At 38.6% G+C, this 25,850-nt stretch overlaps 5 protein-coding genes across 20 annotated transcripts in view; 3 read left to right on the plus strand and 2 right to left on the minus strand.

Annotated features, from left to right (window-relative positions):
- Positions 1-372: 372 nt before the first annotated feature.
- On the minus strand, positions 373-5,068 carry rrm2b (ribonucleotide reductase M2 b). The gene is made up of 9 exons (XM_043217359.1): positions 4,911-5,068; positions 4,187-4,336; positions 2,719-2,835; positions 2,507-2,640; positions 2,199-2,293; positions 1,995-2,128; positions 1,815-1,919; positions 1,623-1,736; positions 373-1,530 (listed from the first exon to the last, which is right to left on the minus strand). Exons 1-9 carry the CDS (start codon positions 4,956-4,958, stop codon positions 1,378-1,380), a joined length of 1,050 nt encoding a protein of 349 aa, XP_043073294.1. The 5' UTR covers positions 4,959-5,068; the 3' UTR covers positions 373-1,377.
- A 201-nt stretch (positions 5,069-5,269) lies between these two features.
- Positions 5,270-11,916, minus strand: azin1b (antizyme inhibitor 1b). The gene is made up of 12 exons (XM_043217358.1): positions 11,729-11,916; positions 10,164-10,307; positions 9,374-9,550; positions 9,090-9,263; positions 8,815-8,987; positions 8,144-8,272; positions 7,975-8,056; positions 7,800-7,874; positions 7,546-7,711; positions 7,349-7,464; positions 7,039-7,256; positions 5,270-6,430 (listed from the first exon to the last, which is right to left on the minus strand). The coding sequence occupies exons 3-12, from the start codon at positions 9,473-9,475 to the stop codon at positions 6,355-6,357; spliced, it is 1,311 nt and encodes a 436-aa protein (XP_043073293.1). The 5' UTR covers positions 9,476-9,550; positions 10,164-10,307; positions 11,729-11,916; the 3' UTR covers positions 5,270-6,354.
- A 1,383-nt stretch (positions 11,917-13,299) lies between these two features.
- On the plus strand, positions 13,300-19,308 carry atp6v1c1b (ATPase H+ transporting V1 subunit C1b). The gene is made up of 13 exons (XM_043218261.1): positions 13,300-13,467; positions 13,821-13,955; positions 14,046-14,113; positions 14,684-14,769; positions 14,962-15,056; positions 15,159-15,250; positions 15,348-15,446; positions 15,814-15,882; positions 16,526-16,618; positions 17,082-17,175; positions 17,384-17,481; positions 17,571-17,694; positions 18,684-19,308. The coding sequence occupies exons 2-13, from the start codon at positions 13,827-13,829 to the stop codon at positions 18,777-18,779; spliced, it is 1,143 nt and encodes a 380-aa protein (XP_043074196.1). The 5' UTR covers positions 13,300-13,467; positions 13,821-13,826; the 3' UTR covers positions 18,780-19,308.
- A 938-nt stretch (positions 19,309-20,246) lies between these two features.
- Positions 20,247-22,431, plus strand: si:ch211-215i13.3 (brain and acute leukemia cytoplasmic protein). Of its 8 annotated transcripts, none has more exons than XM_043217614.1 (3): positions 20,247-20,605; positions 20,866-20,871; positions 21,201-22,431. In XM_043217614.1, the coding sequence occupies exons 1-3, from the start codon at positions 20,422-20,424 to the stop codon at positions 21,251-21,253; spliced, it is 243 nt and encodes an 80-aa protein (XP_043073549.1). In that variant the 5' UTR covers positions 20,247-20,421; the 3' UTR covers positions 21,254-22,431. The 8 variants fall into 8 exon arrangements, with proteins under 8 accessions (XP_043073549.1, XP_043073550.1, XP_043073544.1 ...); XM_043217615.1 differs by having other exon boundaries at positions 21,204-22,431; XM_043217609.1 differs by having other exon boundaries at positions 20,256-20,605; positions 20,866-20,993; positions 21,204-22,431.
- Positions 22,432-23,247: 816 nt separating this feature from the next.
- Positions 23,248-25,850, plus strand: part of spire1a (spire-type actin nucleation factor 1a) — a 36,115-nt gene continuing 33,512 nt past the window's right edge. For 7 of the 9 annotated variants that reach the window (XM_043217598.1, XM_043217600.1, XM_043217599.1 and 4 more), the window contains exon 1: positions 23,248-23,699. In XM_043217598.1, the coding sequence (XP_043073533.1) occupies positions 23,387-23,699 (313 nt within the window). In that variant the 5' untranslated portion in view covers positions 23,248-23,386. The remainder of the gene's footprint in view (positions 23,700-25,850) is intronic. The other 2 variants (XM_043217603.1, XM_043217607.1) reach the window with 1 other exon arrangement.

Consider the following 25,850-nt stretch of genomic DNA (forward strand, 5'->3'; position numbering starts at 1 on the left):
TGAATACTGAGTGAAGGGTCTGAATATTTATGAAAATGCGTTCTTATGGACACTTCTGTTTTGTTTTCATTGTGTCATTATGAGGTACGTTGTCCAGTTTAAGGAGAAAAACAATTAATTTAAATAATCGTAATACTGGGTTGCAACAAAGTTAAAAAGTGAAGGGACAGTTTTACTTTAAAAGCAAAATTGTACAAGTTTTTAATTGTATTAAAGTAGAAGTAACCTTGAAGAGAGGACGAAGAGGATCATTTCTTTAGCATATTGAATTATCTGAGGTTTTAGTTGGACACAAAGTTTTTAAAGGGGAAAAATCAATTAATGTGCAGCACAGTAGAACACAAATACAGCCCTGAATAGATATACTCTGTCTCTCTTTACACTTTGTGGCTTTTATTGAAGGGGTCCTGTATTACAGGGACAAAAAAATTGTCCATCTGAAGAAAGAAACCTCTGTCATGACATGTGCATCAGTAAAATAATAACAGAATTGACCTTTTTTCATCTTCAGAACGAGATGTGATACAGAAAGAAACATATTCTATACAGAACACAAGTACACTGTTGAGTTAATGTTGACTGACATGGAAATAAAACACGCAATACTGACTTCACGTCCTTTCTATTTAATGAGCTGTTTTTAACAATCATTCAACTTTTCTCATTGTTTATTTGGCCCATTAAATGTTATTTTCTTATATGGGCATGTAAATTGATTTTAATTTACTTTGATTTAATAGGCAAATTATGTAATTTAAATTTTTTCTAAAACAATTAATGGACAGCCCATATTATTACTCGGTACATAATTATTATACCACTTGTCCACTTTTCATTATCCAATGTTTTTGGAGAGTTGTAACATTTAATAAATACAAAGCGATCACGGGCATCAAAATATTAAACGTGTTTAAAATCTCATGATTTATTTGCATTAAATCTCCTGCATTCAGCTAATATTCTGCACAGACAGTTGTATGAAAACGGACAAAAATAATGAATTAAAATGGCTTAAAAAATTGAAGACAGACACTTCCCTGATCAAAGTTTTGAAGCTCAAACGTACCTGATTACTGTATAAAAGAAAATATGATGAATGAAATAAAGTTGAAATAAAACGCATAAGGAGTGTATAGTACTGTAAAGATAAGTAGTCAGTTTAAATTGCACTTGCGTGAAGAATAAATCCACCAAAAGTACTCTTAAATACAGTAATCAAGTAAAATGTCAAAAGATTTAAAACCTCGAAGTTTTGCACCTGTTGAATGAGAAAAAGAAACCAAAATAACACCTAAAAAGCTTTTATTGTTTACTTTCTTCTTGGCTGACCGTCAAGACTGTCCCAAAAATAAATAATATTTTTCTTCTAGTTCATGCTTAGAAATCTGCGTCGAGGGTGAATTCACAGTCCATCACGTTTGACATGACTCCAAGTCGCTGGTATTCAGCCACTCGCTTCTCGAAGAAATTCGTTTTTCCCTCTAGTGAAATTGACTCCATGAAGTCGAAAGGGTTTTCTGACTTGTAAACCTTTTAAAGCAGAATATAAAAAAAGCACCGTTACGTAAATATAAAGATTAAAAGACAATAAAATCACACTAAAATCCCGATAAAGTACTGACTTTGGGCAACCCTAGGTCTGTTAGCAGCCGGTCAGCCACGAACTCAATGTATTGCTTCATGAGAGAGCAGTTCATCCCGATTAAATCGACGGGTAAGGCTTCTGTGAGGAACTCCTGCAGAAAAACAAGCGACAGCGAATGCAGCTACGCTCGGGCCTGAAATAAAGCATCGTGCAGCAGATATATACGTACCTGTTCAATGCTCACAGCTTTTGTGACGATGTCCTTCACTCTGTCAGCAGAAGGTTTCTTCAGCAGGTAGCTGTACATCAGACACGCGAAATTACAGTGCAGACCCTGAAAAGTTAATCAACAATCAATAACAGCCTTTATTGGATTTCCGCTGGGATCTCAAGATCTTAAACATGTGACCTCATCTCTGCTGATGAGTTCGTTGGAGTAGGTGAGTCCGGGCATCAGGCCTCTTTTCTTCAACCAGTAGATGGCAGCAAATGATCCAGAGAAGAAGATGCCTTCCACCGCCGCAAATGCCACCAACCGCTCTCCTGAAACCAAATACATGTATTGTGCGTGCTCATTTTAGGAAATATTAAAATGAAAAAACTGCCCACACACCAAACGTTGAGCTCGTGTCAGAGATCCACTGTAAGGCCCAGTCCGCTTTCCGCCGTACACAAGGCATGGTGTGAATCGCGTTAAACAAATAGTCCCTTTAGGAAGAAGAAGTTACAGTTTTAGTTGTTTAGGTGTTCGCAAGTGGAGCAATCCGTACCTTTCTCTCCTTTTTGAGGTTAGAAAAAACTACCTTGCAAAGTTTGCTCGCAAACCACATGAGGAAAAATGAAGCTTGAGCTTCTCAACGGAATCTCGCACCTGTCAGCTGCGTAAAAAACCGACTTGGTCTGCCTTCGTTTGGTTCTCACCTCTCTTTTAGATCCCTTATGTAGGTGTTGATGAGCATGCTATACATTTCGGAGTGCACATTCTCTATGAGGATCTGAAAGCCGTAGAAGGAGCGAGCTTCTGGGATCTGCACCTCTTGACTGAACCGCTGTACCTGTGATGAATAAAGACATGACCACTTAAGTCTCAGGATGTACATCGGTTTTCATAATCTCAACGGAGATGCACTTGCCAGGTTCTCATTGACTATCCCATCACTCGCTGCAAAGAAAGCCAGCACGTGGGATATGAAGTGTTTCTCTTCAGACTTCAGGCTGTCCCAGTGAACCAAGTCCTTCGATAAATCCACCTAACCAAAGCACAGAAACGTTTAGCAATTTCGCACTCAGCAGAGATAAGGACAAGCACAATTTTTGATAAAATCGCCTTAAATCTATTATTCACCCACATCTTTTTTAAAGCGTGTTTCTTCTACGGACAGGTTTGGAAGAGAATGAGGTTGAGTAAAGACCCGTTTACGCCACGATGACGACACAAGCATCCACACCGATGGACTATAACCTGTTTATCACGAGGTCTGCTGAAGGTCATCTGCTTTAAAAAGCCGGGTCGGTTCTAACTGGCTGTTAGTGTTTTTGTTGTTAATCAGTTGGAGAGAAAATATTCTAAAAGCAATTCCAACAATGTGAATGCTGGTGTGAACCTCCATATTCTCACGGAATTAGAATTATTATTAAAACTAGTTAAAGTTATCATTAAGGCCAGTTCACTCCCACAACATTTAAAGACTCCACACTGATCTACGATAACGTTACGTTTATCAAAAACACATACGCTGCGTGAACTTTATGCTCGTATTATTTTGATTAGTCGATGGGATTATGAAAGGATGTCAGTTTTGTACCATTTATCAGATGGAAAAATATCGTTCTGAAAGCCTGTTCTTTTGTGTTGATTTCATTGATTGTATTTGTGACATGGACGCGCACACACACACGCACACACACACACACACACACACACACACACACACACACACACACACACACACACACACACACACACACACACACACACACACACACACACACACACACTTAGTTCTTCAAGAAGCCTTTGGACTTCTTCTCATTATGAGAGTAGACTTAGGACTAGAAATTTAGAAAGTTAAATCAATTTATAGTTAAAAGACATCTATTTGACAGCTGCATATACATGTTTTTAGAGTGTTCTGCAATAGGTCTATAGGATGTCAAAGAAAGGTTTATTAGATGCCTTTAAGATGTTTATGATTTTAAAGACCTCTCAGATGTCTGTACACAGCAGACGCTTTCCAAATGAAGCGATTTGAACAGACATCTTGCAGACGTACGTGTGTTTTGTGATAACTACACAAGCATCGTTTCTGAATGGCTTGGGTTTTTGTAGTTTAACGGATGGAAAAAATAATATTTAGAAGCTATTTGAAAGATATCATCCCTCTGTGCTGTTATCGTTATTGCTGTATAGTGGACTATTGAACAGAACGAGAATAATCACAACGTTATAGTTAGCCTTTAAAAAATAGTTTTGGGGTGAATTACCCGACTGATACCACAAGTACAACTGTTATTACAACACAAACAAATTATTGTCATCAGGGCTGCCAAACTTGACCAGCTTAATATTAAATTGATAAATAACAAAATAATAACACTCGCCTCCTCAACCGTCCAGAATGAAGCCTGGGCTTGTTTGTACATTTTCCAGATGTCGGGATACTGAATGGGGAAAATAACAAACCGCTTTGGGTTTTCTCTGAGAAGGGGCTCGTCTTCAACGCTGTTTGTGTCAACATCTTTGTGCCCATTCTGCGGGATTACAAACGTAACAGTCAACAGAGGAACACGGGGCTTTCAAAATGTTTTTTTTACCCGTTCACTATTTCCTTCCTACATCATTCATTATGAGAGTACCGGTGTCGAATCTGCTGCTCACGAAAGATTTAAATGGACAGTTTTCGTGTATGTGCGATTTAAACAACAACACTACAATCCCTCAGTCGTATTCACACGTAACTCGGAAAATAAATACCAAAATCAATTTTCGATTAACTTAACCCATACCTTAATGTTACATCTTATCTTTAATCCAAATACTGCTGTCGCTATCCCCAGCACATGACACTCATTTACTGACACTGTACTTATTACACAAAATACTTTACAAATTTTATTTTTTACTCAAAATGTATAATCATAACCGTAATACATCGTTTATAACGCTCCACTGTCGCTTTACTTAACGCGCGAGGCTTTGTTATGAAAGATCACAGACGCATACATAACAAGGCAGGCAGATTCGACATTTATTCGAAGGCCTCATAACTGCGCTTAAACGCCTCAGTTTGTTATTTATTGTGATTATCATCGTGTTTATTATTACCTGATATTCCAGAATGTTCGCCGGAGGGCTGCTTATATCGGAGTTCATGGTTATAATCGTGTTGGGTCAGCAGCGGTGAAGCTGCGATGTCTTTAGCTCGTCTGTCATTGAGGATTAGGTCTCGAAGCGGAGCACAGCGCGCGCTTAGCTCCTCCTCCACTGTTACTCCGTATGGAAGTTAACCCTTTCGTTTCTCGCGCCTTACATACAGCTAACATCACTATAAGACGAAACCAAACTTAACCAGTACAAATTAAAGGTACCGTCGGTATTGTAGCTTAATTATAAAACAGCTTACAAGCACTTTGTGATATATATAAAAAAATAATAAAAAAGACTCAATCGTATTGGCTCAGAAATGTATTAAATTAATATTTTAATTACTTTTACAAGCACAATTTTACAGTCAAAAACAGGCAATGGTCCATTAGTGGACTTAGACAAAAGGTATATTTCATTTCTAAGGTGTGGTTTTTATAAAACAGTGAGCTGTTATAACCAAATTCAGACACCATGCTGGACACACAAGAGGTATAACATGAATTCGAAATGTACAACATTTGAAGTTGTGATTTTAGTTTGAGAACTAGCGCTTTGCAGCATTTAATCAGACTGCGTTTTGTTTTCCTTTTGGTGTTACTTGAGGTAAATGTGATCTCTAAGCACGCCGTCAGCAGCTTCGTAACACCGGGGCAGTCTTTCTAGTTGTATAAAGCACACCGTTAGAGAAAACAGGAGACCGAGTTGGATAAACTTTCAATCGAAAACCTGGCAGAATGCTCAAAATCTTTTGAAGGGACACTGCAAATTACAGCACACTCAACCATAGAGCACTATGAAATATAACAACCTTTGGAAAATACTGTCACGTGACGCACCACATGTAATGAGGAAACCATAATTTGGCATGAGGAGCACAGAGAAGCTCCCTACTCCTATAAAACCCAAGGACAGCGAGAACGAGAGAACAAGGACAGAATTGCTAAACCAATTTTTCACTTGTTCACGCACTACTTGTGCTGAATCTAAAATCTATCCTGATTTGAGACAAATGCATCTTGTACGGACAACTCGTTTACAAGACTGTCAGTAGGTCATCTATATCTATATATGTATACATAATAAAATTAAATTAGTTTAACATTTATGTAAACGGTGTTTGATTAAGAAACCCAAGCTTTGGGTGCCATCTCCACAGTTATCCATTTTGTTGCATATGTTATTTCATATGGGTTTTGTCATTCTTTTTGAGCGATAAGGAAATAGAGCCTTTTGTAATTGTGAGAAACTGAGGTAACGAAGTCAATCAATTAGTTTCTGCCGACCAAGTCATTTTTTTTTCTCCCCCACCAAAACCAATATAATTTTCCACCCATGACCGTTGGAATGTTGACTCTGCAAGCTATTCACATGCCCAGTGGTTAGTGGACGGAGCTTGGCTCTTTTACAAGCCATACTGGACCAACGAGAGGTTTTTCATGGTGTCGTCGAGAGAAATTCCAGCCTCCTGCATCTCAAACCTAGAGGAAGAAAAAGCAAAAACAAAGAGCGTAATATTAACTTCAATCGTTGCGGTGTGCTGAAAATCCATAACCCAACTATACTATATTATCACGAAGTCTTTCTGTCAACATGTTTTCTATCATTTAGAGCAGGCTTTGTATTGATCAGGGCATAGTGTAAAAAAAGAAAAGACTTGATAAATTTGACAACGTTCACTCAGAAGCTCAGATCAATGAGGCCTACAACCACCAGATAGAAGCTGATAAAAAGATTAAATCCAGCACACAAAATGACTGAAAAACAACAGGTAAAGGGACGATACACCCATAAAAGTAAATTCTGTCATTAGTTACTTACACTTGGACTACTTCACGAATGTCCTTGCTACATTTCTAGACCTAGATCATGTTAATTACATTTCTGTCTGTGGAGGTCCAGAAAGCATCTAAAATATCTTAATTTGCTTTCTTACGGGCGAGGAACGACATGAGGGTGAATTAATGACAGACTATTTCTATTTTTCAGGTAAACTATACTTTTGAAACGACTCCTTGTAATGGGTAAAATGGAAAAAGGGAAGACAAAAACAAGAACGAAAGGCCAAATGTGACGTGATCTTAATCACCAGTCATCTGTGGAGATGGTGTAATACACAGGTGGTTGGTCTGTGTCGCTGAGGGTTGCCGGACCCTCCTGACCGCTGGCCCCCATGTTGTTGAAAATGAGCCAGTCCCCGACCGCGAGCTCGGGGAGCAGGCAGTGCTCCACCACCTGGTCCAGAGGGTCACACGATGGACCCCACAGGCTGCTGGAAAACACAGGCTCGTCTAGGGTGAGCGACAGCTGAGAAACAAAAAAACAATGAGTTTAGAAACCTTTAGAAGGCGACATATTCGAATACCGTTCATGTGTTTTGGTAGGTGTGTGTTATTTACCTTGTGGACAGATGGTGTGGTGATGAGATTTCCAAACAACTTCCCCATGAAAGATCCATAGACACCATCGTTCATGTAATACACAAATTCTGGTGCATCGTTTGGGGTCAGCTCATCTGAAAGCGCAAAAGACACGGTGAGGAAAATAAGGCAGATGCATCTTGTGCCATACATCTCTCGAACAGGACGGGACTCACCATGAGCGCTGCTATGGAGATCCCGGTATACTGCTTTTTTGCCAATAACATTAACGGCCAGAGTGAAGGAGGAAAACACAAAGAAATTTCCCGGTTCAGCGATGACACTCACTCCAGACACTGAGGGGAAATAGGCTTCCAGCAGGGGTCTGACGACTGAATTGACCTGATCAAACAAGACACGAAAGAAAAGCTTTGAGCAAGTGGACGATATTCAAAAAAAGAAAAACAAGTGAGAATTACGCTTGCCGTACCTGTTTCAACTGGAACTCAGAACCGCTGAATCCTCCGCCAATATCCAGGATCTTCATGTCAAAGCCTAGTTCCTTCTGCAGAAGTAAGGAAGACTCAGCACTCCAAAAGGTACATGAAATTTACTAATTAATTAAAATTCAAGCATTGTATTATAATATTTGTACAAGTACTCACAGCCATGTCAAAGACGCAGCGGGAGTCTGATAGCGCGTGGGTGTATGCTTGGGGATCTCGGCAGGAGGCTGGTACCTGGAACCTGCAGAAAGAGCCGCATTTTCTCAAAACTCTAAACTACACAAAGCGAGTCTCGGCAAATGAGAGGGAACCAAATCAGTTGACTTACGTGACTCCAACCACATTCACACTCAACTCTTTGGCCATTTCCAGAAGGTGTCTACAGCTCTTCAGGGAGCAACCAATGGTCACGCTTGCTTCCTCAACCTGTGCGTCAGTGCACACTTGAAGCAAAAGCCTGTTTAGACAAGAACAGTGCAGAAAGAGAATTAGATAAATATACAACAAAAACACTTACCATAATTAAGTAATGATACACTGCAATATAAAATAAATTCTATATATATCACCATTTAAAAGTTTGAAAATATCTAAATATGTCTGTAATGCTCATAAAGGCTGTCAATATTTGCTATATACCAGTATAAAAACAACTATTGTCCATTTTAATTTATTTATGTGATGCAAAGCTGATTTTTTTGCAGCCTTTAGTGTCACATGATTCTTCAGAAATCATTGTAGTATACTGATTTTAAACATTTTACTTTATCAATGTTGGAAATAATTTAATGTGTGCTTGCTAAATATTGCTGTGCAGAACAAGACCTTAATACGTATTAATAAATAACCAATAACCAAGTATTATGCATGCTAATAAGCAACTACTTAAAAGTGAGAATTGGTCCCTTACAGTGTTACAGAAACTTTTACTAACTTTTGAATGTCACATAAAAACACACACACACACACACACACACACAATATGTTTTAAGAACTTACTTGGCCTCAGGATGGGCACGGGCAATTTTGCGAAGCTCTGCCTCATTTTCACACACCAAATAGTTAATGCCGGCCTTGGCCGCGTGTTTAATGAGCGAAAGCTGCTTGCAAACTCCAGACAGGATGATGTTCTCAGGAGGGACATCGTGATTGAGTACCAATGTGGTTTCAGCCTGAAAGAAGCAAGCGCATTTCTATAAGTCGGCGTGCCTTCCTAACGCATGTTTTGAGATCTTTTCTCGTATCGACCAGGTGAGAATCAAATAAAATGTTACCTTATTTGCACAGACAAAACCAACGCCAAGAGCAGACAGGACTTCAATGACTACAGGGCTGCTGTTACAGCTGACTGGGTAGAAGGGTCGAACAAGAGGCATAGTGGTCTTCCACAGAACATGCTGTCGCATTAGGGCCCCAAGGTCGGCCACAACAAATGCATTCTTTTCAGCCTGACAAAACAAAATCTGATCAATCAACGAGCAAAACCGGAATAATGCAGTCGTTTACTAAAACACAGTCTTGGTTTTAGTTTACTTGGAGACTGACTTTCTGAACTCACCAGATTTTGCTCATAGACATGGTTGTCGATGACGCTGTCAAGGGTCGTTCCTCCCTCAAGTAGTTCAATGAAGTAGTTTGGTGCATCAACAAATCCTTTCATCTCAACCGTATTCCGCAAATCCGACAATCATAGAGAGTTTACTGAGCCGCTGGGGTATTCTGGGTATGCAACAAACTGTTCGGGAGAAACCAGAAACATAGCGGTTTCGTTACGGCAACGTGCACAACGTACAAATAACACTATGTTTTGACACAAAACTTTACATAAAGGTGTACAACTACAACACTAACCCACATATTTCATAACAGCGTGTTTTACGAGCAAACTTTGAAACAGGAAGTTCAATGTCATTGTGAGACTATCATTGATCTAAATCGGTTTTCTAGGAGGCTAATAAATACAAGAGGCAGGGAAAATTAAATCACATAACCAGAGAAGGCATCACGAGTACATCTTTAGAGATGACGACAACCCATAGGCTTCAAGAATGTGGCCTACGGGCCTTTTCTATTTTTTTTTTCCACCCAGGCCCAATCAAGATAAATCCCTGTGGCTTTGAAGCACAATGGAGCATTTGATGGTATTACCAATGGATTTGTGCGGTATGAATGGGGGACAAAGGTGTTACATATAAGCCACCAATGGTGTTATGTAAAACCAAAAACAATTCGCTACAGTTGGATGAGCGCGGGCACAGATTTTATGTGTAATTAAATAAATCATTTTATTATGTAATTGTCTCTCGATAGCACTTCAGGAGGGATGCTTCTAATATTTATGGACTCACATGGACAACGTGGGAGATGGTCCTCTCCCGCTATCAACTAGGATCCCAAGGCGGCTCAGCGTTGAAGTCAAACTGCTCGCGGTAGAGGGCCTCCCCTAGGCCTTCTGGGTAGCGCTTATACACTCGCAGAGAGAGTGGGGAGCCCTGTGGAGTCATAAAAACAGGTGTACACATAAATATTTGATTTACAAGAGCAGCTGATGGATAAAGCAAACTTAGATAACACAAACGTACCCAGTAGATTTTCAGCATCACTTTATTTTTAGGCTGCTATGGTGTTTTTATTCAAGCGACTGCTTATTTACTGCTGTACTTTGTACCCGACTAGTTAAACGGATCAGATACTCGGTGTTCTCATTTTTAAGCGCTGAACAACACCGTCTTATCTGGATCTTCCCACATGTGGTCAATAAATGCAGCAACTTGCTGAACATTTATTAGAGGTCACGGTGTTTGTTTATTCATGTGGACTAAAGCGTAATATAGAGTGTTATTAACGCATAAATGAGCACCGTGATCAAAATTTGGCTTGAAAAACCTGCTGTAGACAACCTTTTACTTGCCTTGGATGTCTATTTGATAGTTCATACTTTTTTAGAAAGTAAATCGTAATTGTTATATTGTTAGTAACGTCATAAGATGGACAATTAATGGACTATGGCCAACTGATCAACTTGCGATTGAAATGTGAGTATCAAATATTACACAACAGGCTTTTGAGGATTACATGTTATATCATCTTTGTTTTATATTGCATTATATATTTAAATCACCTTACAAAGAAATTTTAATGAAAGTGACAACTAGTTATAGTTATAAATAATGCACAATTATTACTTTTTGCAAGTAGTCCGTTATAAAGATCTACATTATAAGCTATCATCTTAACGTTCTCACTATATCATATAATACATCTTAAACACCCAATACAGATCTAAAACGATAAATAAATTTGTTTTATATTTGGTCTAAAAGTTCAATAAAGCGTATTTAAAAGTGCGTATTTTCTCAGCTATTATTTCATCTGTCAAACTTTCCATTTATAGTTATTATGGTATAATAAGCACGAAAGTGACTTGTGTTTTGGTATGAGGTAATGTTTACCCAAAACAGATGTTACTTAGAAAAAAAAACAATTAAGCACACCTAGGTCTAACTGACATTAGCATTACAGACTGTATTGCTATATACGCACGTCTAATCTGATATTAGACCAAAGTAAATCAGTATAAGTTTAATTTGTAACGCGCTCGTCATTCAATAACCTGATAGGACATGTCGTAAGCGCTTGGGTTAGCCCACTGAATCAGCTCAACAAGCTAGCCGTTTAGCCAACTAATCCGGCCACGCTCCGACACCTAAACATTTACATAGATAAACGCGTTTAATCCTCATAATTTGTGAATTTTAGCTCTGTGTCTCGTTGTCCTTCACGGAGCGCTGCCGTTGCTCGGTATAACAAGCGCGACTACAACCAACCGCCATGTTGTGTCACGGCTCCTTACAGCAGACGGCGGATTTTTCCGGGACGGAGACGGAAAAACAACAACAAACACGGTACTTACGTGAGATAACGGCCTGAATGATTTGGAAAATCGTCTTCTCTTTTTCGGCGGAATTTTTAAAGAGTAGTGGGGACACAAATAGAAGAAAGAAGAGGGGCCGTATGTGCCATATGCCTGGGCGAAGGTAGCTCGGCGGAACACGAGAGCGCTGCTGTCTGTCTCAGGAAGAAATGGTCGCTGCTGCTCAAAGAAGGCGGGAGAAATGGTAGTTAGAGAACACGGGGCGGGGCCTAAAGTACTGGTTCTACTAGAGCGAAGGCTCGGCGTGCGAAGGGCTGCGTGAGCCACGGAGCCACGTGATTGGCTCGAGACTCGTCGTTCTGGGAGGGTTTACGAGGAAGGCCCGCCCATTCTAATTAATATTCATGAGCCCAGCCTTTCGCTTAGTAGGATTCGTACAGATCTGGGCGGGGACATCTGTACCCGTGAAAAAATTATGTTCTTTTAGCAAATTCCTTTTAGAGAGACACACTCCTCTGAACATGTACGGGCCAACGTGGGATCTGTTTATATTGCTTAATACGCTGCATGTACTTTCTGAAACATGCTTCAACCGTCATTATACTTAAACTTATTTTTGTGATAGAGTATTGTACATTCTTATACTATACAACCATACAATAAGAAACAGTAAAACCACTTACGTTTTTATTAAATGTTTGATCATCATCAAATGCCTTGTGTCCCATCTGATTCATAATCAGATCTCAACATGAAATCAACTATGGTGACAAAGCTGTCATAACAAACCCTCACCCAACGACACATAAACGTACTCGACACTGTAAGACACAGGTGTTTTTATAGCCTTTCACTAGGTGAAAGTTCATATTTTATGGGTTCAGGTTCTAGTTTGTTTGCCAAAGAATTTCAGATAATTCCCCAAACAGACTAAAAAGCTTAATTTTCAGACAAATATCTTGTTGCCGTGCACATGCCTGCACGGGAGGTCTTGTTTTGTTTCAGTGAACTGACGTTGCTCCATTTACATTTTAGATCCCCGACACTTTTGCCTGCAAATAATGTAATGTCATCATTAACAAGCAGTTTCATTCAGGCGAATTAGCGTATTCAGCAATAAATATATTAAATCTCACTTAAATCTTTTCTACAACTGTAATGTTGTGCTATGAGCGCTATGAAGATTTAGCTACCACAGAATACAGCGCTTTTTGATTATCACAAGCTTAGCATTACGCACAACAAAGTTTCAGACTAAAAGATTTTAATTTTATTTACATGAACGCAGATTTCTTAAAGCTGCCTAAACTGTTTTTTTTTCGCATTTAAACTAATTATTTATTTGAAAATTACATTAAAAAAAAAACTTTACTACTAAAAGCAGCTAAAACGCCATAGACGTCTTACTCTGAAAACAGGCAGATTAATTAGAATTAACCTATAATTTACTTTGCAATATTATATATAATAATATGTAATAATATGTAATATAAAAAATTATATGTAATATTAATATATATTGGTTCGCATGTACCCGTTTTTCCCATCTGAATGGGGGAAAACAAAGGTTAAAAGCGGCCAGCCTGCGCACTCTGAGCGCAGCGTGAACCGAACGAGACACAAGCTCCTCTCTGATCAGCTGACTGGAAGCGTGATGCTGTCCGAGGGCATTGCGACACGGCGACTCAATTAACTCCCGTTTTCAATGATGTTTCATTAAAACCGTATTCGGTTTTGACAGATTATTTTGTGGTTTACCGAAGCGACTCGCACTATCGGTAAGTATCGCCGTGTAATTACTTCAATCTGAGAGTCGTGACAGGCGCGAGCGCCGCTCATGCAATATTTAGAGGCATCAGAAAAGCGCATTAAAGCCGCCGCTTCACCTAAACGTTTAAACCTGACGATTGAAAATGACATGTCCAGTCTTTAAACACGCGATTGAAAGCGGGACGCCTATTATCCGCTGGCGGCGACAGCTTTTATCCGTGACCGCTCGTTTTTATGGAAAGAAATGGAGAAGTGTGGATTTGATCATGTGACCAAGCTGGAAAGGACCTCTGTAGTCTGCCGCACAGGTTTTTGGTTTGAGCTTGGTTTAAGTGAGAACTGAATGCTTCTGTTTATGTAGGCAGTCATGTCCGAGTTCTGGTTGATCTCTGCTCCTGGGGAGAAGACCTGCCAGCAGACATGGGACAAGATGAACGTGGCCACGACCCAGACCGGCCTGTCCAATAACCACAAGTTCAACATACCTGAGCTGAAAGTAAGTGACCCCTCCAACCCGCTGCTTTATTTACAGCCCGTGTGCCATCTCTCACTTGTTTAATGAGTCTTTGGGGGTGTTTCTCAACAGGTGGGAACTCTGGATGTCCTCGTTGGGCTGTCAGATGAACTCGCCAAATTGGACTCTTTTGTAGAGAGGTTTCATGTCTACATTTGACTTTTTACCTTTAATATTATTATATTTTGCACACTGTTTTCAGTTTCTATAATTCCCTTAATAAGCTTCTGCTATGCTAAAGTCTTCTAAATAGATGTATATGTATGCTTACCCTGTTATTTGTTTATTAATGTGGTCACAAACGGTAAAATAAACATTTAAAATAAAAGTGTTTGTTTACATAGTGTGTGTATATATATATATATATATATATATATATATATATATATATATATATATATATATATATATATATATATATATATATATATATATAACACACATGCATGTATAAAATGTCATGTTTATGTATTTAATATTTATAAATAGCATAAATTATACAAACATACGTGTTTTCAAAATATGTACATGCATGTGTGTGTTTATATACAGCTGCATGCATGCAAATAGCATGAAATATACAAATATACATAAATAACCAAAGTATGCACACACATATTATGCAAACAAAAACTTTTATTTTGGATGCGATTAATCGCTTGACGGCACCCACGTTTTTTTTATTGTTGTTTTTTGCTGTTATTTTCCAGTGTAGTGCGGAAAGTGGCCCAGTACATGGCCGATGTGTTGGAGGACAGCCGAGATAAAGTTCAGGAGAATCTTTTGGCCAATGGAGGCAAGTGAACGTAAAACTTTCAATATATACCAACCACAGTATTGATGATTACTACTTTAATTATCATCACAATCGCATGAGCATTTAACACGCACTATCTCTCCATGTCTAGTCATATTTGAACGTCTTGGTATATTACCATGTAAGTCTTATGATTATAAATATTTCTGATGAATAATTCTTTCCATACAGTTGATCTGGTCACATATGTTACGCGCTTCCAGTGGGACATGGCCAAGTATCCAATCAAACAGTCCCTTAAGAACATCTCGGAGATCATGTCCAAGGTGAGCCATGGTCAAATACTTTGTTTTTGATACAAGGAGATTTTATTATTATTATTATTATTATTTTTTTTTTTAATTTTCCGTTTTGTTCTCTGTTTTTAGCAAGTGAGTCAGATTGACAATGATCTCAAAGCCCGAGCTTCAGCTTATAATAGCCTAAAAGGGAACCTTCAGAGCCTGGAGAGAAAGAATGTGTAAGTGGCAGGAGTTTCATATTCTTCAGTTATTTTAAAACTCCATGTTAAATGAATGATTTTAAGTGACACTGAAATAACATGACATGTCCACTAGAGGGAGTCTTTTGACTAGGAGTTTGGCTGATATAGTCAAGAAGGAGGATTTTGTCCTAGACTCTGAATACCTTACTACTCTACTCGTAGTTGTCCCAAAGTAAGTCAAGCTGGAGAATCTGTATTTTGTTCTTTTAAAATGTTTCTTAATTGGATGGAAAATTTTGTCAGTTTTTACTCGCCCTCATACTGTCCCAAACCTGTGTGCCTTTCTCTATTCTGTGCAAAAGAGGCTATTTTAAAACAGCAGTTAGAAGAAACTGTTTCTGTTTCCATTCAACCATTTGTTTCTTATCAACCATATTAAGAATATCTTCGTTTGCATTTTGCACATGCATTTTTGCACGTGAGTAAACGATGGCACGGTTTTCAGTTATCCCTATATCTTACAATGAACGCATTTTGTTGTATTATAGAAGTTGTTGCCTCTGCAAAATTAATTTTTGTCTATTTTATGGCCTAAAAAGGACTAGTTATCCTGAGTGGCAGAAGACGTATGAAACTCTTTCTGAAATGGTGGTTCCAAGATCCACAAAGTGAGTGAAGTTCAATAGTGATCTTTAAAAATTAATTCACCTAAAGTATAGAATTTTGAAATTTTATGTTGGCTGTATTTAAATCTTTTGGCGGACATGTTATCTTATCAGACTGTATCTGTGGAAAGCATGCCCTTCTGTTATTGCTGTTAAACAGTAATACAGGCATTACAATTAGTGCTGTCGCGATTTAATCATTTAATCATTTTGAGCACTCCTTTATGTGCTCAAGAAATCATAAGGAACATTTCGAGGAGATAACACTGACTTTCATTCAGTGCAGAAAACATATCAAAGAATATACATCTCATTAAACAAAACATGAAACTCTGACCCATGAACCCGACTAGAACCGACAGTTCAGTGCTTTATGAAAAATGGATAAAAGGTCTATGGCAGACACGGCAAGTTAAAAAAAACAATTTGTACAGTTAACGAGACATTTGAGATGGAGAAATGCCTGCCTTTTTACCTTATTAAGTGCTCTGTGTGACCTTATAGACCTCACATTGTACTAGAACTCATGCTTTTAATATTCAAAGCTTAAATATGTGTTTTATTCAGCTGAACGAGGGAACATTCTGCTCTGTGACGCTGATGGAGACCGACCTCAACTCTGATTTCTCATCTGCTCTTTTTTTAGGCTTTTATTTGAAGACCAAGACAGTGGGTTGTTTAGTGTCACACTCTTCAGGAAGGCTATTGATGACTTCAAACACAAAGCAAGAGAAAACAAGTAAGTCTATGGTTGCTGTTTGGTCGAATGGAGCTGAGAAGCTGTTTGAAACCGTCCTGTAGCCTCTAGCCTCTAGTTTGAATGTCAGATTTGCAAACATACTGTTGTTCAAAAGATTTTTCTCTTGCGTTCACAAAAAATACATGTAAGTATTCCTTTGGCAAAATTCTTTGAGTAAAAACATGAAAAAACTCACTTTAAAATGGTACAAAAATAAAAAAGATTCTTATTAAAAATGCTTAACTTTAATGTTTTAGTTCTGTAGACAGTTCTGTCCCATATTTGAAGAATCGATGTAAATATATTCTGAGATGGTGATCGTTTTTCTGTCGTAACACCGTTATAATGTGTTTGTGTCTGTTTTTGATGTTCACTGATGCCGTGGTGTTTTTCAGCTGAAGCAGAGGAAAGCTGACCCTGTGTTACTGTTTTTTTTTTTTTTTTTGTTTTTTTTTTTTTTCAGGTTCACGGTGCGTGATTTTCAGTACAATGAAGAGGAGATGAAAGCAGACAAAGAGGAGATGACTCGCCTCTCCACTGACAAGAAAAAGCAATTTGTATGCACGCAGCTGTCTAAATTTTATTCTCTATTGAACATTATAAATCCTCCACAATGATGTTGATGAGTAACCTCAAAACTCATCAACCTCACAGCCGGCTTGAGAGGCCCTGGGCCTTGATTAGGGCCTTCATTCATTTGAAGTAAAAAAAGAAAGAGAAAAGATAAGTAATGATAACAACGGTCAATCTGCTTCTGCACCTCAGGGTCCTTTGGTGCGCTGGCTGAAAGTAAACTTCAGTGAGGCTTTCATCGCGTGGATACACATCAAGGCGCTGCGGGTTTTTACAGAGTCGGTCTTGAGGTACAGCGTATACGGATCTGTTTCAAGTATGAATCCGTTTCGTCTGTAAGCGTAGATTGGCTGACGTAAGAGCTGCTTGTTTTGAACAGGTATGGGCTGCCAGTCAACTTCCAGGCTATGCTGCTTCAGCCAAATAAGAAGAATGTAAAGAAACTGAGGGAAGTTCTGGAGGACCTTTACAAACACTTGGACAGCAGCGCTACTGTTATCGATGTGAGCTATAATTAAGAGGCTTTTGTTTTTAAAAGATGTCTCATATGTTTACAGAGGCTTCATTTTTTTGATCAGAAATATATATATATATTTTTTGGTAATGGTAATATAAAATAGTTCTAGTTTAAAATAACTGGTTTCTATTCTACTAAGTATATATTGCACTTAAAAATATATAAATAATTAAATCTAATTTAATATATATATATATATATATATTATAATTTTCTTTTTTTTTTTCCAGCATCACTCCATTCTTTAGTGGTCACATGATCCTTCAGGAATCATTATAATATGCTAATTTGCTGCTTAAATAACAACAAAAATTATGTTGTCAATGTTGGACACTATTTTTGTGATTTATACAAAATGTATTCAACATATTCAAATGTTTTGGGTAAATGTTATAAAAAATGAATACATTCAAAAAGGATGAAAGTAAGGATATTTATAATTTACTAAAGACAATTTGAAAACATTTCAAATAAATGCTGTTTGTTTAAGCTGTCTATTCGTCGAAATTTAGAAAAATGTTTCAGATTCCACAAAAATCTTAAACCGCGTGAATAATAGTAAGAATAACTGAGCCTCAATAATAACTGATTCTGTCATTTCATCTCAACCTGTTGAAAACCTTTTTTTTTTAATGGTTTCTTTCTATCGCTGAACACAAAAGAAGATATTTTGAGTAGCCGAACAGTCGCTGGCTGCCATGTGGCTTCCACAGTATGAACCAAAAATACAATTAAATTAAATGGAGACCAGCAACTGTTCATTATGTGCCTTTTCAAACGATCTCCTGTTCATCAGAAGAGAGAAACTCATACAGGTTTGGAACAGCTTGAGGGCGAGCTGATGATCAAATGACAAAAATCAGCATATTATGAATGCTTAAGAATGGAGTCATGGCTGTTGAAAATTCACTACTGTAATAATATTTAAAAATGTCACGGTATTTACAGCTAATTTGTTCATTTTTGTTGTTGTAGGCCTCTATGGACATCCCGGGTCTGAATCTCAGCCAGCAAGAGTACTATCCATACGTTTACTACAAGATCGACTTCAACCTCCTCGACTTCAAATAGAATTCAAATTCCAATGCACCACTCCATCCTGCATCACAGAGACTGAACTTAATAATTTATTAAACACTTTCTGTTTGTGTTTACTCTTTTTTTTTTTTTTTACTCTCTGTTAGTGTCTTCCTCACTGCCTCATTCCTTTATCATTCGTTCAGATCGCTATTTCGAATAAGAAGTCTCTGAATCTCACTATCTGTGTTTATTGGTTTAATTTGTTTACAAATGAAGGATTTTCAGGGCTTTTAAAAAATGTCCTTCGAGGACACGCGTGGTCCAACACTGAACACTCGTCTTTGGCCGAGCCCACGGTGGCTGTGCATTCTGCTGTTTTTAATTGTTCTGTTGGTGCTTACTCTGTGCCATGTGCGGGTAATGCAGTGCTTGTGTTTAACTGTGTTGTGTATGTGTTTGTCTGTGTTTGTGCTTCTGCCGCGAGATTAAAGGTATTTATGTTTTTGCTGGAAAAGGTGAAATACATGATCACACGCTGAATGTAAAGACCAATCAGAGTCAATAAAATTATAGCACATCATTTTATTTCTTGTGTTTTCTTGTCAGACGTGAGGAACGATATTCTGAAAACCGAACAAATAATCATCCTAAATTTAAGACAAAAAAAACACTTTTAATATAGTCCAAAAGAAGGGCTTAGCGATGCATATTACTTAGAAATTTACTAAATATCTTCATGTAACATGATACTTAATATCTTAAAGATTTTTGGCATATAAAGAAATCGATAATTTTGACCCATGCATGTATTGTTAGCTATTTCTCTCTCTCTCTCTCTCTCTCTCTCTCTCTATATATACTACTTATGACTGGTTTTGTGGTCCAGGGTGAACATATGCTCTGATTCTGCAGAATTATTGGAAGGAAATGTGTCTTAAATATCACTCAAAATGCCATGGAAGCACCACTGTACAATAATACTAGGATTTCATGAGTTTTCATGTTGGTTTGATCATTTTTTTAAATGGCTTTAATTACTGCTTTTTAATTACTGCTTTTTAATAATGCTTTTTAATAATGCTTTTTAATTTGTTAAGCGGTGCAACAGAGAGAAAGTACTAAAACGTCGTATTTGTATGAAACAGCTAACTGACAAAAACATACTGATAATGGCGATTCAAAAATAGCTTGGTTACGCCACACTGACATTGATTATATATATATATATATATATATATATATATATATATATATATATATATATATATATATATATAATTCTGTATTAAATTGGAAAATACAATCTCTCATCGCCACTGGGTATAGCTTAAATCAGACAGAAAGTGCTAATATATTATACATCTACAAAATATAGCTATATTCTCCACACAGTAATGAAACAATCAATAGCTTGGTTACGCCTAGTGTGTGGTTTATAACACATAGCAAATATAAAAGTTTACTTGCGAACGCATTTTAGCGCTAAAACGCATCCGTTCTCGTCTGTTTTGCTGCAAATCGCCCCTTCACAGTGTCACAATAAACCGATGACGTAAAGGATGACAAATCTCAAGTTTGGCAAGCGCGCGAGGCGCTCATTCACTCGCAGCTGCGCGTGGGACCGGAGCGCAATAGCGCGCGCTCGTCCGCATCGCTCATCGGCGCGTGCAGCGCTTCATCCTTTTTTTTTTCAATGGGCTGCGGCGGGAGTCGAGCAGACGCTATCGAACCTCGATATCACGAGAGCTGGACCAGAGAAACCGAGTCGACGTGGCTCACCAACACCGACGCTGAAATCCCCAACGGCGTGACTTCTAAGAGCCGCGGCGCGCGCGGAGAATCCGGCCATCGCATTAAAGACGGCTCAAAACTACCAGGTATACGCGGGTTTTGGTGAAAGTAACCTGGCTGTTATGATACGCACGTACGTGCGTACGGTTGAAAATGTATAAACTATTCATTTCATGTAAATACAGAGCTCTGTAGCTTTAAGACGCTGAGGTTATGCTCTGAATTAAAATCAAAGTTTGTTTGCTTTATTGTGCTCATTTGACATATCATTTTATCTTTATAATTGTTTTTAATTCGGCCAAAAAATAAGCTTTTTTTGTGACATATTGTCGCCCTTCCTTGGCAGGTCGAGGTATGGAGGCCAGGTCCTGTGGAGACAGAGGCAGACAGATGGTTAATGCAGGAACTCAATGTGGAAAGCAGGTTTTGACTTCCAGCACCTGCACAAACCACCGAGAAAAAAGCAGTCGAGAGGTTTTCAGGCGCTGCATTAAATAACTAACAGCTATTTACGGCCTATTATACATCCAAAGGTCTCATATGCATAAACCTTCAAACTTCAAGGTTTTGACAGTGTAGCCTACAGACAAAAGCGGGCTGAAAGAAAACAGCCGTGTCAATGTTTGAATATCATTAAGGCCGTTTTCGTGCGATGTGTGGTGATAGCTTTGTGTTTTACAGCAGACGAGCGACTCGAGGCCGACGACGCGAAAGGAGGAAACCACACGTTCTGAAGGGGTTTCATATAATGCTGACCCAGGGGAGCCGTGAAGGAGGAAAAAAAACATCTTCGTCTGATGCGGAGGATACGCTGTGAAACCCTGAAGAGTTGGGCGATGTGGATTATGGGCTCTGTAAGAAACCATAAAGAGAAACAGAGCGTCACAAGAGATGATTTCTTATCAACGCACACTTAGCTTAACATGCTTTGCTTCAGTTTGCTGCAAAACTGGGTTAAAAAAGATGCATCTGATCACTAGCACGGCAAGCACAGGTTTTAGTCGACCCTGATGCCCTCACAGGAGTTACTGAGCAAAGCACATCCGTAATGGTGATGATTCAAGTTCATAAAACAAATGTTTGGCGATGCTTCACGTCCGTAATGTTGCACAAAGGGGTTGTCGCTTGCAATTAATAATGGCTCTTGGAATTTCACTAATATGAACGCAAATGATGTTTCAAAAGACAAAGCTGAATATTTGCCTACATAAAAAAACAGCAACGATTCTAATCGATTTGTTGATTAATAACCTATTGTGTTTTTTTTTTTGTTCATCCCATGCTTGTAAATATACTTCCATTCTTGCAAATTGAAAAGCACCTTTTGCCATGTAGCCGAAGTAATTCGTTATTGCATTTTATTTTGTTAAGTTAAAATGAATTGTATTTAGTGTGACATTTTTAATGATGGCAGCTGCTGTAAAAATCCCTGGAACCGCTAGATGGAGCGGTTTATCTCGCATTGCAATTGCACGGGCATCTGAGACGTTACCTGAGCGTGTTTCTACCGGAAAATAGACGAACAGACACGCGCGGGTTAAAATAGTGAAGAGCGCTATATTTGATCGAAATGTTTAACTATCCCAAGACTATGTAAATCACGAGAGCGATGTTGTTACCTCGAGCAAAACGTGCGATGCAAGATTGTTTTTATGCGTGCATTTTATTTCAAATTTACTGTCTAGCTTAATATTTATGCCATCATCCTGATTTCTCAACAGTTATAAACACGTAGGAAAAGTTTTTACGATTTATAAAAGCAAATAAAATAGCTAATAGAGAGTGCATTAAACATATACGACACGTGGTATGCAAATCTGTATGTGCAGAGCACCTGCTGCATGAAATGTAATGATATTCTGTATCGTCAGTGTCCAGAAAAATAAACAAATAGACAAATTAATCAAATGGGGCATATTTAAGTCTGTTTGTTTTTTGCGATATGCCATGTTGTTGTTCTGTGAAGAGCTGTGAAGCGTTACGACCGACCACCACGGTCTAGTTTTTGAGATACAGAAAACGTTTGCATGGATATCATACTTTCTATAACGTATGAATCTACTGTTTAAGATGTTACCAGCTTAATTTTATTCAAATTAAGCAAATCAAATTGTAAACCAGACATGATATTAATTTAGTAAGTTTTTTTTGGTAATTGCTATTATTTTACCATTTCGATTACTATAGCTGTCACTTATTTTTAATTGGACAAGCCAATAGACTCCCCGCATTGCATTAAAGCCACAATTTGGTTAGCAATTTTGAATTGTCACCTTTTTATAGAGAAAAGGGTACAGTAGCCAAATTATTTATGAATCAGCTATAACCGGGCAATCTAAAACTAAATGCTAATCTATTTAAATTTAGAACAGGCCAAAGCCCAGGCCTACCGGTTTATTCCTCGAGCGTTTGACGAGCGCATTTGCGTAACAATTTAACGGGTTAACGTTTATATTTCACTGTTAGATTTAAACGCAACGTTTCCATCCAGGTTTAGGTGAAGATATGACCTAGCATATGCAGCCCACTAGCATTAACTTAGGCGTTAGCCTCTTGTTTTTTAAACATTAAACACCGTAAACAGACTATGCGTCTCGGCTAAACTGCCACGAAACGTGGTAAAAGTCTTCTCGAGAGTCTGTGTTGCGAAACACCTGACCGAGGAAGCGACCGACTCTGAGACCTCGCGGAAAAGCCACCCGAGCGCCTCCCGGAGTCGAACGGCGGCGGCGGCGGCGCGAGCTCAGAAGTAGCGACACGGACCGCGGAGGAGGACAGGCGCGCGCTGCCTCTAGATGACAGACCTAACGTAAACACACCTCTCCTGCCTCTTTATCAGCGCGACACGGGGAGCCCGGGGAAGAAGAATGACAGACGAAGGAATGCTAATCTCGCCGTCGGCTCTCCAGGACCCCGGAGATGGAGCGAAACCAGAAGACGTCCCCATGGATTGTACGGACGGGGAGGATGACTTGTGTTTGGAAGAGATTTTAACACTGTACAGTCAGCCCATCAACGAGGAGCAAGCCTGGGCCGTGTGCTATCAGTGCTGCAGGTGGCTAACTCAAAAGCACAGGCGGAAAGACACAGGTGGGAGTCCACCTGGACGGATCGAGGGTCCTGGGGACGTGAGGATCCGGAAGGACGGCACTGTGAAATTATACCAACAGAGCAGTCCAGGTGAGATGAATGTTTACATGGGAAATGCGCAGGACGTGGCGCAGCACGAAGCCAGCCTAACAGCAATGGCATTGAGACGCGTTATTTACGACCGACACGCCAATATAAGCGAAATTATGATTAACGGGGGCCATTTCGGTTTCTACACCGATTTTAGTGATGCACCTCCACCTCGGTCCTAGCTTTATGAAGATTAGGTGTTTTATGCGATGGTTTTTAAAATATAGTCGTATGCATATCGTGCTTTGATTTTTGTGAGCACCTCGTGGCAACCATTATTCAGTGCAATGCAAACCGTTTATTCTCCATGATGCCGTTTATATCGTGGCTACCACCGAGCCACTGTAAACAATAGGGCCATGTGATGGATTCATCCTGAAGCGCCTTCAGTCGTGAGGGCAACAAAAGGGACCTGCTCTTTGGCCTAGTGCTCGTGTGATGTATCATGCACACTTCTAGTCTTGAATCAGCGTTTAGGCATGTCTGTGTATTTGTTCAGAATGCATAATGATAATTATAGATCATTTCATGTACTATTATACAACTCTGATTCATATTTAGTGCATTTGAATGTGCTATTAAACCATGTTAAATTTAAAATATACCATTAAATTTGTGTTAAAATGATTTATTTTAAATCAATATAAGATATGTATATATATATATATATATATATATATATATATATATATATATATATATATATATATATATATATAATAGAAATGGCTTCTATTTCAAAATCATTATTTCAAAAAAATTAATTTAGAGAGTGGGATGTCTCAGACAGAACTAGTATAATTAAATTTGCAACCATTATCTCGTTTGGGTTCCTTAGCCTCAGGCTTTTGGATTTGGCTTCCATCTCTGTTTCTCCTTTGGGAGTCAATCTGACTGCTGGTTATAATTATTGGGATGAATGTCTCTATCCCTCCATCTCCCTAACAAGGATTTGGACATGATGCTCAGTTTTTAGCTCTTTTTGCTGTTTTATATAGCTGGTATCTTCATCAGAGATTTCATTTCCAAAGCACACTTCTGTAGGGTTCGACCGGTTTGGGTAATTTAGATCAAGACAGGCGTAATATAGCTGAACGTCCATGACCCACTTCATGCAAAGTATAAGTATAGAAGTGTAATGCCAAATGTCAAGCACGTAATTAGATCAGATGGTCCCTATCAGGCAGGAAAACTAATGCTTATGTAACACGGTCTGCTGAATTTTGCTGTCCTAAGGAAGTTGGCTGGCCTGGCAAATGTGGAAACGTTCAAATTACGCTGACTGACCAGCGATATCAGACTGTGGGTTGTGAACATGCCGGTTTCCGCCGTGGTCTATCCCTGGCGAATAGATCTGTCCCTCAAACCAAGGAAAAAACAGTTTGAGTCTATTAGAAATTTGATGTAGAAATAAGGGCCAACATCTGCCACCAAGCTCCAGGCAATGCTTCAGTGATGTTTATGTCTTCTTTTGATTCGTAGTTGCTGCAACCCTGGAAATAGCATGTTTTTCAAATAAAAAAAAAATAAACATGAACGTGTAATCTCTGAAGATCCTGAGAAGCTAAGATATAGATTAATCAGAGATTGATAACGCTTTCACTTTCTATCCTACAGGGTGTTATTATTGTGTCAAAAGCGTCCCAATATATATCAGATTTGTTACGGATCTTGTTGCTAGTATTTTCCATTAACAAATAATAGCATACAAACATTAATATATTTATTAATCCACTTGGTGGATTTATTTTGAATTAATTGTCTGAATAATATGAATATTTATTCAAATAAATCAAATGAGTCATTTTTAGCATGGGTTTTCTTTTTGCCCCAATTTTAGCTGGTTACTTTACTATGAAGTCGACACCCTTGTGAATGGCTTTCTATGATGACAAGGTCACAATGTAAATGACGAATTACTTCCAGTGATCTTCTTTCATTTTCATAGGAAGACAATATTATATCTGTTTTCACACAACAACGCAACGGTCGCCTGTTTCGCGCGAAATGACAAAAGAACCTCTCCAAAAACACTTCTTTCATGTCCGGATGGTGCAGGTTAGACTCTAGGAGGATTCGGTTTCAGACGTCTTCGCACAATTTCAGCTATATTTGAGTTTGAGTTGTTGAAAGTGGCCGTTGCAGTGACAC

This window comes from Puntigrus tetrazona, chromosome 19, assembly GCF_018831695.1.
Source record: "Puntigrus tetrazona isolate hp1 chromosome 19, ASM1883169v1, whole genome shotgun sequence".
NCBI lineage: Eukaryota > Metazoa > Chordata > Actinopteri > Cypriniformes > Cyprinidae > Puntigrus > Puntigrus tetrazona.